This window comes from Amblyraja radiata, chromosome 7 (genome assembly GCF_010909765.2).
Source record: "Amblyraja radiata isolate CabotCenter1 chromosome 7, sAmbRad1.1.pri, whole genome shotgun sequence".
Taxonomy (NCBI): domain Eukaryota; kingdom Metazoa; phylum Chordata; class Chondrichthyes; order Rajiformes; family Rajidae; genus Amblyraja; species Amblyraja radiata.
Genome location: NC_045962.1, coordinates 9,980,804 through 10,000,936, shown reverse-complemented (window position 1 = coordinate 10,000,936; position 20,133 = coordinate 9,980,804). Strand labels below are relative to the sequence as shown.

General features: G+C 43.0%; 1 protein-coding gene across 2 annotated transcripts in view; it reads right to left on the bottom strand.

The window, feature by feature from the left end:
- osbpl11 (oxysterol binding protein like 11) overlaps positions 1-20,133 on the bottom strand; it is a 97,684-nt gene that overhangs the window by 34,282 nt on the left and 43,269 nt on the right. The window contains exons 7-9 of one of the 2 annotated variants that reach the window (XM_033023686.1): positions 19,673-19,818; positions 18,603-18,743; positions 9,354-9,497 (exon numbers count right to left, since the gene is read on the bottom strand). In XM_033023686.1, coding sequence (XP_032879577.1) covers positions 9,354-9,497; positions 18,603-18,743; positions 19,673-19,818 — 431 coding nt within the window. The remainder of the gene's footprint in view (positions 1-9,353; positions 9,498-18,602; positions 18,744-19,672; positions 19,819-20,133) is intronic. The other variant, XM_033023687.1, reaches the window with a different exon arrangement.

Genomic DNA, 20,133 nt, shown 5'->3' with positions numbered 1-20,133 from the left:
AGCTGGAAGTGGTAGTGCATGTCGGCACAAACGATGTCGGAAAGAAGGGGATGAATATTCTGCAGCGTGACTTTAGAGAGCTCGGAAAAATGCTGAGAAGCAGGACCTCCAGGGTTGTTATCTCCGGTTTGCTTCCAGTTCCTCGTGCTGGCGAGAGCAGGAACAGGGAGATACGGGACCTGAATGTGTGGCTGAGGAACTGGTGCACGGGGCAGGGATTTACATTCCTAGATCACTGGGATCTGTTTTGGAGTAAGGGGGAACTGTACAAAAGGGACGGATTGCATCTTAACAGGTGGGGGACCAGCATTCTGGCAGGCAGGTTTGCCACTGCTACACGGGTGGTTTTAAACTGAATAAGGGGGGTGGGGTGTCAAATGGGATAGTTGAGGATGGAGTAAAAGGGAAAGGGTTTCTTAAATGTGTGAGCGTAGAGACAGAGGGGTGTAAAATGAGGGTAGAAGCAATAGGTAGCAAGGTGAAAAGTAAAAGTGGCAGGCAGACAAATCCAAGGCTAAAATCAAAAAGGGCCACTTTTCAACATAATTGTATAAGGGGTAAGAGTGTTGTAAAAACAAGCCTGAAGGCTTTGTGTCTCAATGCAAGGAGCATTCGTAATAAGGTGGATGAGTTGAATGTGCAGATAGCTATTAATGACTATGATATAGTTGGGATCACGGAGACATGGCTCCAGGGTGACCAAGGCTGGGAGCTGAACATCCAGGGATATTCAATATTCAGGAGGGATAGACAGAAAGGGAAAGGAGGTGGGGTAGCGTTGCTGGTTAGAGAGCAGATTAACGCAATAGAAAGGAAGGACATTAGCTTGGAGGATGTGGAATCGATATGGGTAGAGCTGCGAAACACTAAGGGGCAGAAAACGCTAGTGGAAGTTGTGTACAGGCCACCTAACAGTAGTAGTGGAGTTGGGGATGGCATCAAACAGGAAATTAGAAATGCGTGCAACAAAGGTAAAACAGTTATAATGGGTGACTTCAATCTACATATAGATTGGGTGAATCAAATTGGCAAGGGTGCTGAGGAAGAGGATTTCTTAGAATGTATGCAGGATAGTTTTCTAAACCAACATGTAGAGGAACCAACGAGAGAGCAGGCTATTCTAGATTGGGTATTGAGTAATGAGGAAGGGTTAGTTAGCAGTCTTGTTGTGCGTGGCCCCTTGGGCAAGAGTGACCATAATATGGTTGAGTTCTTCATTAGGATGGAGAGTGACATTGTTAATTCAGAAACAAGGGTCCTGAACTTAAAGAAAGGTAACTTTGAAGGTATGAGATGTGAATTGGCCAAGATAGACTGGCAATTGATTCTTAATGGGTTGACGGTGGATATGCAATGGAAGGCATTTAAAGACTGCATGGATGAACTACAACAATTGTTCATCCCAGTTTGGCAAAAAAATAAATCAGAGAAGGTAGTGCATCCGTGGATAACAAGGGAAATCAGGGATAGTATCAAAACAAAGGATGATGCGTAAAAATTAGCCAGAAAAAGCAGCCTACCAGTGGACTGGGAGAAATTCAGTCCAGCAGAGGAGGACAAAGGGCTTAATTAGGAAAGGGAAAATAGATTATGAAAGAAAACTGGCAGGGAACATAAAAACTGACTGCAAAAGCTTTTATAGATATGTGAAGAGAAAAAGATTAGTTAAAATAAATGTAGGTCCCTTGCAGTCAGAAACAGGTGAATTGATCATGGGGAACAAGGACATGGCAGACCAATTGAATAACTACTTTGGTTCTGTCTTCACTAAGGAAGACATAAATAATCTGCCGGAAATAGCAGGGGACGGGGGTCAAATGAGATGGAGGAACTGAGTGAAATCCAGGTTAGCCGGGAAGTGGTGTTAGGTAAATTGAATGGATTAAAGGCCGATAAATCCCCAGGGCCAGATAGGCTGCATCCCAGAGTACTTAAGGAAGTAGCCCCAGAAATAGTGGATGCATTAGTGATAATTTTTCAAAACTCTTTAGATTCTGGAGTAGTTCCTGAGGATTGGAGGGTAGCTAATGTAACCCCACTTTTTAAAATTGGAGGGAGAGAGAAAACGGGGAATTACAGACCAGTTAGTCTAACGTCGGTAGTGGGGAAACTGCTGGAATCAGTTATTAAAGATGGGATAGCAGCACATTTGGAAAGTGGTGAAATCATTGGACAAAGTCAGCATGGATTTATGAAAGGTAAATCATGTCTGACGAATCTTATAGAATTTTTCGAGGATGTAACTAGTAGAGTGGATAATGGAGAACCAGTGGATGTGTTATATCTGGACTTTCAGAAGGCTTTAGACAAGGTCCCACATAAGAGATTAGTATACAAACTTAAAGCACACGGTATTGGGGGTTCAGTATTGATGTGGATAGAGAACTGGCTGGCAGACAGGAAGCAAAGAGTAGGAGTAAACGGGTCCTTTTCACGATGGCAGGCAGTGACTAGTGGGGTACCGCAAGGCTCAGTGCTGGGACCCCAGCTATTTACGATATATATTAATGATTTGGACGAGGGAATTGAATGCAACATCTCCAGGTTTGCGGATGACACAAGCTGGGGGGCAGTGTTAGCTGTGTGGAGGATGCTAGGAGGCTGCAAGGTGACTTGGATAGGCTGGGTGAGTGGGCAAATGCATGGCAGATGCAGTATAATGTGGATAAATGTGAGGTTATCCACTTTGGTGGCAAAAACAGGAAAGTAGACTATTATCTGAATGGTGGCCGATTAGGAAAGGGGGAGATGCAACGAGACCTGGGTGTCATGGTACACCAGTCATTAAAAGTAGGCATGCAGGTGCAGCAGGCAGTGAAGAAGGCGAATGGTATGTTAGCATTCATAGCAAAAGGATTTGAGTATAGGGGCAGGGAGGGTCTACTGCAGTTGTACAGGGTCTTGGTGAGACCACACCTGGAGTATTGCGTACAGTTTTGGTCTCCTAATCTGAGGAAAGACATTCTTGCCATAGAGGCAGTACAGAGAAGGTTCACCAGACTGATTCCTGGGATGTCAGGACTTTCATATGAAGAAAGACTGGATAGACTCAGTTTGTACTCGCTAGAATTTAGAAGATTGAGGGGGGATCTTATAGAAACTTACAAAATTCTTAAGGGGTTGGACAGGCTAGATGCAGGAAGATTGTTCCCGATGTTGGGGAAGTCCAGAACAAGGGGTCACAGTTTAAGGATAATGGGGAAATCTTTTAGGACCGAGATGAGGAAAACATTTTTCACACAGAGAGTGGTGAATCTCTGGAATTCTCTGCCACAGAAGGTAGTTGAGGCCAGTTCATTGGCTATATTTAAGAGGGAGTTAAATGTGGCCCTTGTGGCTAAAGGGATCAGGGGGTATGGAGAGAAGGCAGGTACAGGATACTGAGTTGGATGATCAGCCATGATCATATTGAATGGCGGTGCAGGCTCGAATGGCCGAATGGCCTACTCCTGCACCTATTTTTTATGTTTCTATGTTTCTAAAAACATCAATGGGGCTACAGGGAGTGGGCAGAGGACAGAGATGGATAGCGCAGTTGCAAAAGATGCCATCACCATGATGGACAATAGTCTCCCCTCATGACTGTATTGTTTTATAAAATAACACAAAATGTGCTGGAGGAACTCAGCGAGTCATGCAGGATCTGTGGAAGCAAAACGATGAATGATGTTATGGGTTGAGACTCCAGGTCAGGACTGGGAGTACATGGAAAAATAGCCAGTACATAGAAGCGAGAGAGAGGGGCGAGACAGAGGCAGGTGGGCGATAGGTAGAAACAGGTGAGGGGAGGATGATGGGAAAATAATACTCAACACCAGTGCCCTGCAAGGATGCGTTCGTGGTCCCCTACGATACTCCCTTTACATTTAAGATTGTGCGTCCAAATTTGGCGCTTTAGGGACAAGTTGCAGAGGCAATCTAACCTACAAACCCACACATCTTTGGAATGTGGGAGCAAACTCAGCAACCAAATCAGCAAACCAACACTTCGACTTCCTTGGCAGACGCATGAAATTTGGCATGTCTCCAGTGACTTCCAAACTTCTACAGACGCACCATACTGTTGTGTTGCATCACAGCTTGGTTCGGGAACAGCTCTGCCCACGACCGCAAGAAATTGCAGAGGTGTGGCTATAACCCGGTCCATCACACAGATTAGACTCCCCACCAGCAACTCCAACTGCACCACGTTTCCTCGGGAAAGCAGTCAACATAATCAAAGACTTGCCCCACACTGGCCATTCCTCCTTCTCCCTACTCCCATCAGGCAGACGATATAGAAACTTCAAAGCCTGCATTACCAAATTCAGGAACAGCTTCTATCCCTCTGTTATCAGGTTCGGAACGGTCCTTTCATAAGCTAGGATATTGTCCGATTCAATTTTACCCCATTGCAGACATTGGACAATGTCTCTGGAACAATATTCTGCACTCTGCATCTTCCCCTTTCCTCTACCTATTGTATTTGAGGTTAACTTGAATATATTTATCTGATCTGACTGGATCGCAGGCAAAACAAGTTTTTCACTGTGCAGCAGTGCAATTGACAATGATAAGCCAAAAATTAAAATGGAGCCAGGTGGTGGAGGTGGCACGTTGGGACAATGGATGATAAGTGGGGGGGACTGCAGTGAAGAACAATGGAGGACCCGCATCAGGGGACCGCCATGAGGGACGGTGGGTGAACAAAGGGGGACCTGGTGTGGGACAGGGCACTTTAGGTTTAGAATCCTCTGCCCAGGGGATAAGCCTTAGTTTGTCTGTTTGTTTGTATGTTTGTTTGTTCGTTCCGGTTAAGGCGCTGTGCACACAGCAGCCAGCCAACAGCCGCGTGCCTTTTTTCTTTTTTTCCTTTTTAATTTAATTTTAATTTCAAGTTTTCGTGTACCTTGTTGTGTGTTGTGACTGTTGGCAGACCAATTTCCCTCCGGGGATGAATAAAGTTCTATCGTATTGTATCATAAGTGAGAGGCGAAAATAGAAAGTAGAAAGTTACTTTGGCAGGTGGGAGGGGGTAGGGTTGGTAACCAAGATAGAAGAAATGCGAGATAGACACAAAAAGCTGGAGCAACTCAGCAGGTCGGACAGCATCTTTGGAGAAAAGGAATGTGACTTTTCAGGTCAAAACCCTTCTTCAGACAGTCAGGGGAAAGGGGAATGTGAGATATAGACGGTGATATATATATATATATAGAGAGAGAGAGATAGAACAAATGAACGAAAGAGATTCAGAAAAGTAAAGATGATAAAGGAAACAGGCCATTGTAAGCTGTGGTCTGAGTTACAGACAATGAAACTCAACAAGACGGCTTTGAAACTAGTACAATGACTTTGGTGGGGGAACGATGGAGACAGAGAGAGGGGGGGATGCAAGGGTTACTTGAAGTTAGAGAAATCAAATTCATAACGTTGGGTTGTAAGCTGCAACAAGCAAAATACGAGGTGCTGTTCCTCCAATTTGCGTTTGGTTTCACTCTGACAATGGAGAAGGCCCAGGACAGAAAGGTCAGTGTGGGAAGGGGAATTAGTGTTTGGCAACCAGGAGATCAGTTAGGTCCAGGTAGACTGAGCAAAGGTGTTCAGCAAAATGATCGTCTCGTCGACATTTGGTGTTGCTGATGTCCACACCTTGAACAACAGATACAGTTGGAGGAGGTGCGAGTGAACTTCTGGTTAACCTGAAAGGACTGTTCGGGTCCCTGGACAGAGTCGAGGGGGGAAGGTATAGGGACAGGTGTTGCAGAGGAAGGTATCCGGGGAGGAGATGGTTTGTGTGGGGAGGGATGAGTTAACCAGGGAGTTGCTGAGGGAACGGTCTCTACGGAAGGCAGAAAGGAATGGAGATGGGAACATGTTGCTAGTGGTGGGATACCATTGGAGGTGGCGAAAATGGCGGAGGATTAAGTGCTGTATGCGACGGCTGATGGGTGAAAGGTGAGAACTAGGGGGACTCTGTCCCTCTTGCAACTAGGGGGAGGGGGAGCAAGAGCGGAGTAGCGGGGTATCTAGGAGACGTGCGAGGGCCTCATCTATGATGGAAGATGGGAACCCATGTTGTCCTGGTATTGAACACCTCATCTTGGATGCAGATGCAGTGTAGACGGAGGAATTGGGATTTGGGGAGAGAGTCTTTGTAGGAAGCAGGGTGGGAAGAGGTGTAGTCTAGATAGTGTGGGAAGAAATGCAAATGAATAGCTATGTGGGTGATGGGCAGCTGCAACCAGAGGAGGTAAGGCTGACTAATGATTTTGGATTGAATTCTGTTTTTAATTTGTGTCACTGTGATGTCTTTAATTACTTGTTTTATTCCGATTATATGTTTTATTCCGATTACTATGTAAGGTGTCCTTGAGATGTATGAAAGGCGCCCATTAAATAAAATTTATTATTATTATTATTAATGAGTAGTGTGGAGAGGAATGAACAAAGTGAACTGGAACCTTGATGGGGATGCAAGGAACTGCAGATGATGGAATCTTGAGTAATAGAACAAGTGCTGGAGTAACTCAGCAGCATCTGTTCTGTCCTGGGAAAGGATAGACAACATTTTCGGTTGGGACCCAGCATGGGTGTTTTGGGAAGAGTGGGAAAGGGACATCAGGGGTATAGGTTACCTAAAATAAAAAAAATAAAAATGTTCGTACCATTGTGCTTTATGCTCCCCAAGCAGAATATGAGATGCTGTTCTAGTTTTCATGTTGGTAGTGGAGAAGGCTGAGGTCAGGCATATCTGTGTGTGAATTTGAAGGGGTTGCAGTGACCTGCAACTGGAAGATCGAGATAGCTTTTGCAGACAGAGAGGAGGTGCTCTGCAAAACGGTTGCTCAGTCTACACTTGGTCTCACCAAGGGAGAGGAGGCCACATCGTGGTCAACAAAAAGTTGGACAAGGTGCATGTGAATCGCTGCCCCACTTGAAGGGCTGGTTATTCAAGAGATGATGATAGCAAGTGCTGCATCTCCTACAGTTGTAGGGGAAAGTGCCAAGGGTCAGGGTTGGGTGGATGGGAAGGGATGATTGGACCAGAAAGTCACAGGGAGATTAGTCCCTCCAAAAAGCATAAAAGGTTTAAGTTTAAGACACAAAATTAGATTAGATTAGATTATTTAATGACCACACAGTCAAGCTGGTGGAATTCAGGTTCAGTACAGGATGTTACAAGGTAGGCTGATTCCCGTCAAACATAACATAAAACACAACATCATTCAATATACAGTACATGCATGGGGAGGATATGTGCTGTTGTCATAGTGTGTTCAGAATTCGGATTGCGTGTGGGTAAAAACTGTTTTTAAATCGAGATGTCTTGGCGGACAGTGAGCTGTAGCGCCTTCCTGATGGCAGCAGGTGGAAGATGTGGTGAGCTGGGTGGGAGGGATCAGAGATGATTTTCTTCACCCTTGACACAGACCGTTTGTGATGGAGTGATTCTATTGATGGAAGGGGAGTGCTGATGATTTTGGATGCTTTGTTAACTATGCGTTGTAATTTATTACGGGAGTGAGTGAGTCTAAACTCAGTGGGTCATCCATTCCTTCTCTGGAGAGAAGGGATGGGCGACGTTTCGGGTCGAGGCCCATCTTCAGACTGATGTCAATGGAGGGGGCGGGACAAAGATAGACTGATTTAAACCAGCATCTGCCGTTCTTTCCGACGTACTAAAGGTTTAAGTTTATTGTTTATTATCACGAGTACTTAGGTACAGGTACACTGTACCTTTGTTCTGCATGCTATGTAATCAAATCAGATAATGCTATGCATAAATACAATCAAGCCACATTCAAGCACAATAGGTAGAGCAAAGGATAGACACAAAGTGCAGAATATAATTTACAGGTAGAAAAGAGATTCATAAGAGTTCGGCGATTATTGTATCCACTGGGCGAGCATGCAAAGATTCACCTCACTCTGGCATCATCTTGGTTGGATGTGGAGGGACAGAAGTGACTGGTGGTTGGATCTCATCACAGCTGGAGAAGGATGACACACTGGATGGGAAGGAAGGTGGAGTGAAAGTTGAGGATCAAGGTAGTGTGGGGGGGGGTAAAAGTAGTCATGCAGAAAATGGTGGAAACGCTTGTAAAGCATCCATTAAGTGCAGCAGAGAGGGAGCGACATCCTTTGGCGGTGCCGTGCAGGTCCTAGAGCGGAAAGCATCACTTAGAGAACAGATGAGAAAGAGATGAGAAAACCGAGGGATGGCATTCTTTTAGGAGACAGGGCAGGAGGTGATGTAGTTAAGATAGCTGTGCGAGTCCATGGGTTGATTGTATCTATTGGTAGATAGTTTGTTGGGATGCAGAGATTCATGTACATTCTTTTTATCTGCTCAATTGCATTGGGTGCTTGTGATGTTGTTGTCTCTACAGTGGCGAGACCAAGCACAGTCGCGGGAACTGTTTTACAGAGCACCTATCTCTGTCCCCAATGGCCATCCTGATTTTCCATTAGATATCAGCTCAGCACCCCTTCCCATTCCCTCACCCCCGGCATGTCCGTCCGTGGCCTTCTCCACTCCAACAGCGAGGCCAAATGCAAACCAGACCACCACCTCCTTGCATTCCGCTCAGATAGCCCACAACCCAGTACTATGAACATTGTACTCTTCAGCTTCAGATTAACCCACACCCTGCGTTCCTTTCTCACTCACATCAGCCTATTCACGTTCTCTCACTTGGTTCACTTGTTACATCCCTCCCCTTTGTTACCCAGACCCGTTTGCAACCCCCCCCCCCCCTCCCCTCTCATTCCATCAATCATCATCCCTCCCTTATCTAATAATGGATGGGATTTATCTAGTTCCATCTATTAGCCTGTCTCACTCCTCCCTCTCACCTCTTTATACTCGCTAATCTCCCTCTACACTCTTGGTTTCTATGCAATGTGTTGACTCGAGACAACACAGGTGTTGCTTGACCTGATGTTCCTCCTCCAGAAATTACTGTCTTGTACCTTCCAGCAGTTTGTCGTTTTCTCCAGATTCAATCATCTGCAGTCTGTATTATTTTTATAACTCCGTGATGTTAAAAGCAATACACATCCCCCCAAAAACCTTTGTAGCACTTGGAATATTCCGAGTTGTCATGCCGCACCGACCAGCGATCCATGCACATTAACACTATCCTACACACACACGGGATAATTGACATATACACCAAGCCTATTAACCTACATACCTGGACGTCTTTGGAGTGTGGGAGGAAACCAAAGATCTCGGAGAGAAAACCCACGCGGTCACGGGGAGATCATACAAACTCTGTATAGACAGCACCCGTAGTCGGGATCGAACCCGGGTCTCCGGCGCTGCAAGCGCTGTAAGGCAGTAACTCTACCGCTACGCAAGATGTACTTACTCGTGTCAAATCCATACCCAGCTTCAGCTGAGATAACAAGTGTAGAATCACACTACGCTGTTCTTCAACAACTCCAAGATCATCTTCCTCCTCATCCTCAATGGTAACTTCCGTTTCGTCATCTGGATTTATTTCTTCCGGCTCCTGCAGACAAAAGTAAGTTAATAAAAGTGATGAACAAACTTTTGTGAAATGATTCTAAACATGTACATCATTGAAAAGATTGTTAAGATTATGTATCAATATGAATGTTTTGAAAGGAACCAGTATTTCATATACTGGGACTTAAGAATTATTAAAAGACTTGATCCAAAATCTGTAACCAAAAAAAAATGTGTCCAACTTATATTAGATGATTGTAAGATAAATACCAAAATGCAACATGGCAATCACGTTAAATTAAAATTTGACACTCCAAAATAGTTTTTGATCAGAAACCTGGTGGCTTGCCTTCTGGAAAACGTGTCATGAGTGGGGTGGGAGATTGCAACCTTCACGTGGTCCGCCCTGTTTCGACTATTGCAATCACCCCAACGTGCACAATCAAATAAGATCAAATAGAACAAGTTGTCCGACAACTTTAGGCTGTGCACGCCATACGCAAGAAGAAGATGTCAAGAGTCATTTTAAAAATACAAACCTGGAGAGTGGGATTCAGTAATATACCACAGAAGCCATTACATCACCATGTAAGTGATATCCACAAATATGCTTTACCAAGCAGGAGCTGTCAGTGAGCACAAATGATAATCATGGCATCTTCAGGCAGACATTAGCTCACACACCACTGTCCACGGATTTGATCTGGTACTTTTACAATTGTTTGCATCATTCACCTTTACTTATTGAAGCATCTGGCAGTCCGTGTGGCTTTATTATGTTTACACTTACTCCAGGAGCGGTAACTGTGGCTTTTAGCAACCCCCGCACCCCACAAAGTTGCAGTTCCTGTAGTGTCAACATAAGGTCATGGATAGGAGACTTGGAATAGGAGGAAGAAGTTTTGCACTGAGGATGGTTGAAAGCTGAAACAGACGTCGAGGGAGAGGCAAGTAATCACAAAACGTTAATATTTAGATGCCATTGTATCGAAGGCTATGGGTCGGATGCTGGAAACTAATATTGTACAAATAGATATTTTATGGCCAACACAGTCACAATTGGGTGTTATATTGGCTGCCATTTTGAGGCAGCACCTCCAAGAGGTAGATCCCTCTGATGGTGTGGAGGTCAGTACCGGTGATGGACATGAGCAATATTTACTGTCCAATTTCCATGCTGTATAACTTTACGTGCACAGCAACTTCAGGACAGGATGGCAGACCACTATTATCTTTTCTCACGTGCTCATTTTTAGGTTCTTACATACACTGATTCCCAAACGATAAGGCAATTTTATAACAAGTAGTTAATTTTCCCCTCTATTACATCTCCTGATTTTCTGTTTATTAATAACAAATTGCATAATAATTCATAAATGAATGGGAATGTAATCTTTAAACTCTTTGTCAAATGGACGGCACGGTGTCGCAGCGGTAGAGTTGCTGCCTTACTGCACCAGAGACCCAGGTTTGATCCTGACCACGGGTGTTGTCTGTATGGAGTTTGCACGCTCTCCCCTTGACCTGCGCGGGTTCTTTCCAGGATATCCTGTTTCCTCCCACAATCCAGACATAAAAATTGGCAGGTTAATTGGCATGGTGTAATTTGTAAATTGTCCCTGGTGCGTGTAGGATAGTGTCAGTATGCAGGGATCGCTGGTCAGTGTAGACTTGGTGGGCCAAAGGGCCCATTTCCGCACTGTATCACCAAACTAAATAAAATGTGACATAAATTGATTAAATTATAATAAAATAAGCAAACAAGAGTGCAAAGCAAAGAGCGTTTAGTGGATGGGTGCAGAGGTAAGAAATGGGACAAATGCCGGAGAGCTCTGTCAACAACTGTGGAGGAGAAGCCACGCTGAAGAACTCACTGATGTGGAAGTTGTTATCATCAGAAAAGATGTAACTGAACCACTTGTAATCCAAGTTACCTAATCCCCTGAAATACAGTAAAGAATAGAATCAGATGGACCACACAAAAGTGAGAGTGAAGTGTAAATCGACAACAAAGGGGGCAAGGTGGTGCAAAGGTCTGTGCTGGAAATTAAACAAGGACTGTTCTACGTAATCCATGAACGCTGGGGCATGAGGGTCCCATATGGGTTCCCATAGCTATAGCTTTGATATGTAGAAAAAGAGAACTCCATAACATGAACATGTTTAACCAAGTGAGCAAGGATGTTGCTACATTGGTTCAATCTCCATTCAAAGCAGCATTATATTTACAAAGATGAAATCAGTCAGGGCCTTAGAAGAAAATAAAATGAGCAGAAAAGGACTTAAAACCGGGAATTAGGAGCTCCAAGGAACCTTAAAAAAAACACTTGGCATGTAGGATGAAAGATAAAAGATAAAAGGACAAGGTATTTTATATATATATTAAAAACAAGAGGATAGCTAGGGAGAGAAAACAATATTTTACCTTTATTAAAAAGGGAAAGGTTAGACACAAATTTACTGGCTAGTGAGTGGGATTGACCTTTAAATTTCGTTGTACCATGTGCAATGACAATAAAGAGATTCATTCATTCATTCATTCACATTAGTGATAAGGAAGAGGATTCTTAGGGATAGGATTTATTCACATTTGGAAGAGAATGGGCAGTCAAAGGATGCAGAAAAATATAGATTCGTTAATGATATGGCCAGAGAAATGGGAGGTGGAGTTTAATCTGGGAAAGCATGAGATGTTGCACATTAGGAGGTTAACTGCAAAGAGGAAGCAATTCATAGCAGGACGTGGAACAGTGGGGTCCATGTCCATAGGTCCCGAAAAGAGGCAACACTAGTTAATAGAATGGTAAAGAAGGGCATGATATACTTGCCTTCAATCAGACCGACCACTGAGCACAAGAATCAGGAAGTCATATTGTAACTTTATAAAACTTTGGTTAGGTTGCATTTGGAATATTGTGTGCAGTTTTGGTTGTACCATTACAGGATAGATGTGGAGGGTTTGGAAAGGGTGCAGAAGAGGTTTGCCAATATACTACCCGAATTAGAGGCTATTAATAACATGAAGAGGTTGGGCAAACCTGGATTGTTTTCTCTGGAGTGGCAGGGGGGGAAACCCAATAGAAGTTTATAAAATTATGAGGCATCGTTAAAATAAACAGAAGTTTAAAGTTTAAAGTGCAGGGCAAGTTTAGTTTTATGTTGAGTTTTCTTTAAAGAGAGTGGCAATGGAAACAAATGAAGAAGGGTCTCGACCTGAAACGTTGTCTATTTCCTTCGCTCTATAGATGCTGCCTCACCCGCTGAGTTTCTCCAGCATTTTTGTCTACCTCCAGAAACAAAAACAATAGTAGGATTCAGGGGGTTTTATATCGCTCGAGTGCATGCAGATGGGATTAATTTAATTTGACATCATATTTGGCACAGACATCTCAGTCTGAAGGGTCTTGACCCAAAACGTCACCTATTCCTTCGCTCCATAGATGCTGCCTAAGTGTGATGGAACAAGCCAATTACGACAAAAGAACTGTTTTACTGAGCTGATGTTACATTCAGCACTGTGTACTTCAGATTTCCACCAATTGTTGTGTAGACTCTCACATCTCCAACATTTGCACTTTGTTTTGAACTAATCTGCCCTTGCTCATCTCCTCCAAACAGATCAGTTGCAGTTGACAAAGTTTCACCACTATCTCAATCCTCTTCTCCAGTTTTTGTCCCATTCAGTCTGTTTTTCCAGCATATCACAGACATTCATTCCCGTATCCTTTCCACCCTCCCCCTTTTCTGCAGCTTAAAATATAAACGTCTTGGTAGTTCTGATGAAATATTATTAAAAAATGAAATTCCACCTCTTTGTCTTTACAGTTACTGCCTGATCTGCAGCGCATTATGAGCATTTATTTTGCCTTTATTCTGTCAAATATTGTTTTTTTCCCCTGCTTAACATCACTATTGAATTGGATGAAACATACTGGAGAAACACCTGAACAAATATGCCAGAGTTATTACTGACCTCATTAGGATGTGCGGACGAGTGTGTTCCCACCAAAACCACCTGAGTGTTCCCCAACCAGAAGGCTTGGATTAACCAGGAGGTCCATAATCTCCTGAGAACCAGAGCAAGTCTGGTGACACAGACTCATATACAAAGTTCAGATATGACCTCAATATTACCATAAAAAAATGCTGAAAGGGGTTTATCGTTCTAAACTGGAGGATGCGAGGGATGTTCAGCAACTGTGGCAGAGCTTGCACGCAATCATTTCATACAAAGCAAAACCAGGGGACAGCTCAGGCGACAGCGAAGCTTCACTCCCAGACTAATTAAATGCGTTTTATTCACTTTTCAAAAGAGAGAACGTTGATGTGCCCTCCAGGACCCTCAGAGCCCCCTGATGGTATTGCAATCACAGTCACCGAAGCCGACGTCAGAAGATCTTTCTGGAGAGTGAACCCTTGGATAACATCTGGACCTCATAGTATACCTGGTCTTCTTCTGCTTCTTCTTGCGTTTGAGGCAGCAGGAGTTATGTAACGCCCTCCAGGCGCTCTAGCCAGTTAGGCCTTCCGCATTCAGCTGCAGCAGGGTGATGCCATCTGGTTCGATATCCGTAGGTGCTTGCCCTATAAAGAGCCAATGCTCCGGGTTGTCGCCAAGCGACTGAAGTTGCATTAGGGCTGCAAGCTGTGGCGACTGAGGTCGCATTATCTCTGCTGCTGTCTCTGTTTGTTGTTGTTCGCCTGACTGAGGTCAGTTGACAGGTCTCACCACGGGGAGGTCGCATTCTTAAAACCTGTGCGGACCAACTGGCTGGAATTTTTGTGGACATCTTCAACCTCTCATTACTGAGGACTGAGGTTCCCACCTGCTTTAAAAGGGCATCTATAACATAGATGCCCAAGATGATTAAGATGACCTGCCTCAATGACTACCGACCGGTGGCACTAATGTCCGTAGTGATGAAGTGCTTTGAGAGGTTGCTTCATGGTACATATCAACTCAGACCTCAGCAACAACCTGGACCCGCTACAAATTACCCACTGCTGCAATAGATCAACAGAGAATGTGATCTCGCTGGCTCTTCATTAGACCACTTGGACAATAAAAATGCATACGTCAGGCTATTGTTCAGACCACAACTTGGTGCCCAGAACTATCATCTGCTCCAAAATTGTTACCAAGCTCAGGGAACTGGGTCTCTGCACAACCCTGTACAACTGGATCCTATATTTCCTCATCAACAGGACACAAACAATATGAATCAGCAACAAGACTTCCTCCTTGATAACCATCAACACAGGAGCACCTCAAGGCTGTGTGTTCAGCCTCCTGCTCGACTCACACTATACCCATGACTGTGCAACTGGACACAGTCCCAACTCCATCTTTAAATTTGCCCACGACACCACCATTGTGGCCGAATTACGAATAATAAGCCAGAGGATGGGAAGGAGATCGATCGTCTGACTGAATGGTGCCAGAACAACACCTTGCTCTCAACGTCAGTAAAACCAAGGAACTGATTGTTCATTTTAGAAGAGGAAGGCCAAGGATCCACAAAACTGTCTTCATCGACAGGCCAGTGGTGGAGAAAGTTAACAACTTTACATTACTGGGCGTGCATATCTCTGAAGATCTGTCCTGGACCCAGCACATTGATGCAATTATAAAGAAAGCCCATCAACGCCTCCACCTCCTTAGACGATTGAGGAGATTGGGTATGTCGACGAACACTCTCTTACACTTCTTCAGGTGTGTGGTAGAGAGCACATTGAATGGTTGCCTCATGGCCAGGTTCGGCAACTCGAATGCTCAGGAAGGAAGGAGTTTACCAAAAGTCGTAAAACTTTGACCAGTCCACCATGGGTACTGGCCTCCCCACCGTCAAAGGCCTCCCCATCAACCCATCGCCATCTACAAGAGGCGCTGCTTCATAAAGTCCGCCAGCATCATCAAGGACCCGCACAATCCTGACCACACTCTCATTTCTAGTGAGTACCACGTTTACATACTTATATTGGTGCTGAAAGTAAGAATTTCATTGTTGCATTTTGGGACATATGACAAGAAACACTCTTGACTTTCCAAGTGTAAACACATAATTTCACCTACCTAGGGTAGGTAGGGCACCCCGGTTGCTAAACACTAACTGCCCCTCCCATTCCCACTGACCTTTCTGCCCTGGGCCTCCTCCATTGTCAGAGTGATGCCCAACGCAAATTAGAGGCACAGCACCTTATATATCACCTGAGCAGCGTACAACCCAGTGGTATGAATATTGATTTCTCCAACTTCAAAAGTAACCCTTGAAACCTCTCTCTCCCCATTCCTCCACCACCCTAGTTCTCTGACCAGTTTCACTCTCCTTCTGATTCATTTTACTGATTGAATGCCTCGTCAGCTTCCCCTCAACTAACAACGAACCATTCTACATTTCCTTATCATCGTCTGCTTCGAACTGTCGTTTTCACAACTTCCCCCACCATATTTCGAGACTCCCTCTTCCCCTGACTCTTAGTCTGAAGAAAGGTCTCGACCCAAAACATCTCCCATTCCTTCTCTCCAGAGATCCTGCCTGCCCCACTGAGTTACCCCAGCATTTTGTGTCTATCTACGGCAACATGTTCCATTGAATGAGTCACTGTGATTCAAATGTACATGAAACTTGAAATGTACAGTGAAGTTGAATCAGTACAAAGACCAATTCTTAGCTTGATAATTTTATCAGATTGTCATGTAGGTGAACAGAAAGAATAAATATTAGTCATCGTTCCTACTACTCACAACAAGCTTGTGCAACTGATACAGCATAACTCAAAGGATTGCAGCAATAAAAGTGAATACATTTTAGCATGAAAATATGGAAGGGAGTTAGATAGATACTAGAGACACAAGAGACTGCAGAAGCTGGAACCTTGAGCAATAATCAATGCACTCAGCAGGTCATGCAGCATCGATGGGGGAGGAGGGTTGCGGGGGGGAATGAATTGCCAACGTTGAGAGTCGAAACCCTGCATCAGGAGTGAGCGTGAAGAGGGGAGACCACCGGTGTAAATTGGAGGGGGGACTTTGATGCTGGCTTGTATTTATAAACAGCAGCATCTATCATGGGTTTGCTTGTCATGGATTTTGCAATTTGGCTCTCCGTTCAAAAACAAACGAGAAGCAATCAAAGAAGTAGACATGAATAAATAATTTGCAAGACTATTATGGCTCACATGCTCAAATAAAAAAGAGCAAGCCTTTGAATAAGATTTGAATGGATTTACATTTGGTCTTTCTAATTATATTTATCCATCTCAACAAAACCTGATCCAGATCAACAGAGACAAATTACTATACAGTTAGCTATACAACACAATTAGCTATACAAGCTTAGAACATAGAACAGTACAGCAGAAGAACAGACCCTTCGGCCCACAATGTCTGTGCTGAACATGATGCCAAGACCAATTCCCAGCTGCCGGAACATAATCCATATCCCTCCATATCCATACGTCTATCCAAAGGCCTCTTAAATGCTGCCATTGCATCTGCCTTGGCCACCAGCCTTGCAAAACACATTCCAGGCACTCACCATGCTTTGTGTAAAAAAAAAACCTACTCCAGGCAACTTGCTTTCAAAACCGAAAATGTGATAAAGTTTAACTAAAATTTCAATCAACAACAAAATAACGATTTCTATAGAATAGCAATATCCAATTGTGCTAAAACCTCATGCTGATAAAACATTTAAAAGTACTGCGTCGGAATAATGACATCAAATCATTTGTGCAGAATATCGTGTTGCAACGGATTCAGTGACGATGAACCTAGGACCACAAAGTGCCTGTTGTAAACTATCTTCATGTAATGGGTGTTGACACTCCTTCATATTATGAGCCTTATCTTTTAAAAAAAAGATAGTTTGATTACTTACAATATTAAGTAATATTAAATTGCTAAAATCATAGGTTCTGAAGAAAGGAACACGAGAAGCCAGGGAAGATTTTTAGGACTGAACAGAACTGGCCTTGCATTTCCATCGTGTTATAATACTATTTAATTGCATTAGACAACCACAAAGTCACAAAATTGCTGTACTGAGCGATGCAAAGAGTTGTGACATGTATGAAGTACAGGCCATCCTCAGTCACGCAGTTCAGGTAACAGACATTTGCTTCAACAAAATTCACAAACCACAATCTAAAAATCTGGGATCAGAAATGTTCTCATACAAAATGTGAAACGCAATAAATGAACAGATTTTTCTCAAACTTGCATTTCTTGGTGCATGCTTTACATAGCAAATAATTTTGTGTGACTAAAACCCCCAGTAACGCAGGGGTCACTTATAATGAGCTGAATGAACGAGTTATGCAAAAACCTGGGAAAAAAGTTAATATCAATGAACAGATATCAAAAAAGCAATAGCAAGAATCATAACAGTCTGAGTTTCATGAAGATTCTTCTTTATGCTGATTGACTCTCAAAGCTAATGAACAGCAAAGCTGGTCAATATTCAAATAAAAGGTTTAAATTTAAAAATATCTAAACTTTGTACGCCATTTCTCAAAGAAACATCATGTACATGAGAGAAATCCACAATAAATAGCAATATTGCTTTTATCTTCCTTTTCCTGGATTTAATGCCTCTTTGAATTGTTAGCTGGGGAAGGACAGGGTAATGGATAACCATTCCTGCATTTTTCATGGACTTCGGCTAATAAAAAGTGTAACAATGCGTTTACAATTTTGCACGTTTTACAGGATTACAAATTTGTGAAAAAGGCCAGTGGCCACAATCCTACATTTTGCCATTGGCAGTTATGACCAAACACCTTACTTTTTCTAATAAGTTCTAAAAAAAGTAGCAGTGATTGTTATTAGTGCCCTGAAAATTACAGGAGGGAAAGAAAAGAGGGGGGAGGGGGGAGGGGGGAGGGGGGAGGAGAGGGGGAGGGATCCTTTGATGTACTGGAAATAAAAGTACAAGATTTGAAATGAAAAATTACTTCAACATAATGATGCTAGGAGTTGGAGTATGGAGGGCATATTTGAAAAGTATAAGAAACAAGGAAAAAAAGTTAGAGGACTGCATCAGCTACAATAACAAAGCAGTACAATCTTTTAATAAGTTAGCTGGCACAACAGGAAACAGCTCAAGCAGCTCAAATAGATAGCCTGATGATTCCTGAGAATACAGACCTTAGGAAAATGGTAATGAGGTACCAGAGGGAAAGCTACAGCTTTCTTATTGCCTAATGCTGTCTCCTGTAACCCTGGCTCAGCAAGATTGAATTGGTCATTCCACTTCCCAAAATGATGAAAAAGTATGCATGGGCATTTCTGTAAGGAGAGATTGGATTTCAAAATGTATAATCTTTATTGCATTTTAATTCACATACAAAACTACTGTGCCATTTTGTCTTATGCAGAGTGAAGGCAAAAGGAGAAAATATTAAAAAGTATTTCCTTTACAGTATTTGTGATGCAATTTGACAAACTTGATTAATTAACTTGAAGATAGACACAAAATGCTGGAATAAACTCAGCGGGCCAGGCAGCATCTCTGGATAGGAGGAATGGGTGACGTTTCCGGTCGAGACCCTTCTTCAGACTTCTACTTCAGTCTGAAGAAAGGTCTCAACCCGAAACATCACTCATTCCTCCTATCCAGTGATGCTGCCTGTTCCGCTGAGTTACTCCAGCATTTTGTATCTATCTTCAATGTAAACCAGCATCTGCAGTTCCTTCCGACACATTGTTTAACTGGTATTTTGTTGAAATTTTGAATATTTTACTAACAAGGATAGGCTGACAAAATGTTTTGCTATTCTATAATAATTCCTAAATAAATACTTGGCTTTTAAATTGTTAAAAAAAAAAGGGAAATTACCAAGCAATAAATGTAAATAACATACTTCAAATTGCAGCTGGAATCAGAATAAAAAAATAATCTTTAAGAATTTGTAGTCAGCCAAGTGAACTTTCAGGTTGTAGGGGATCTTCTACTTTGCCCCAGGGTAAAACAATTAGATGCTTCCTCAAGTAAACCACACCCAAGAACCATCCTACAACAGGAATGAATCCGAAACAAAAGTAAATTCTGAACCATCAAAGAATTTGCAAAGCAAAAACATTGCTAGATTTGAAATATTTGTAAAAGGGCTCAATAGCATTTTCTTGGAATGGATGTTGTCCACCTCGGTAATTAAAGATCAAAGAAACATAATAAGATAATGAAAATTGTGGATTTACTTTGAGAACTACCTTACCCGTGATATTTGGTATTGTTCAGAAATTGGCTGATCTCCGCAAGCAGCGTTTGACAGGGCCTTCTCAGTTGACAGCTGGTGTTCGTTTCCATTCTTGAGGTTGTCCGATATTGATAATTTGGGTTCCAACCATTCAATTGTTGTGCCTGAAACAAATGGGAAGCTAGCTTGGAATTTTTTCATAATCGCAAACAGAAGAAAATTGCTACCATTGAAACTGATCACATTTTTTAGTCACCAACTAAAACCTACAAAAGGAAACGCTACGAAAGACTGAGGCAACGCCTACTATCGTCACCAAAGGTATCAAGATACTGACTGGTGCATCCATTTCAATCTCTGTCTGTCACACCTACTGAAACTTGATAGTATCAAGCACAACTTGTAAATCAGCCATGAATGGAAGTACAGTGCAATGCATTAAAGCATTTAGGAACCAGTCAAAAAAAAGATACAGTGTA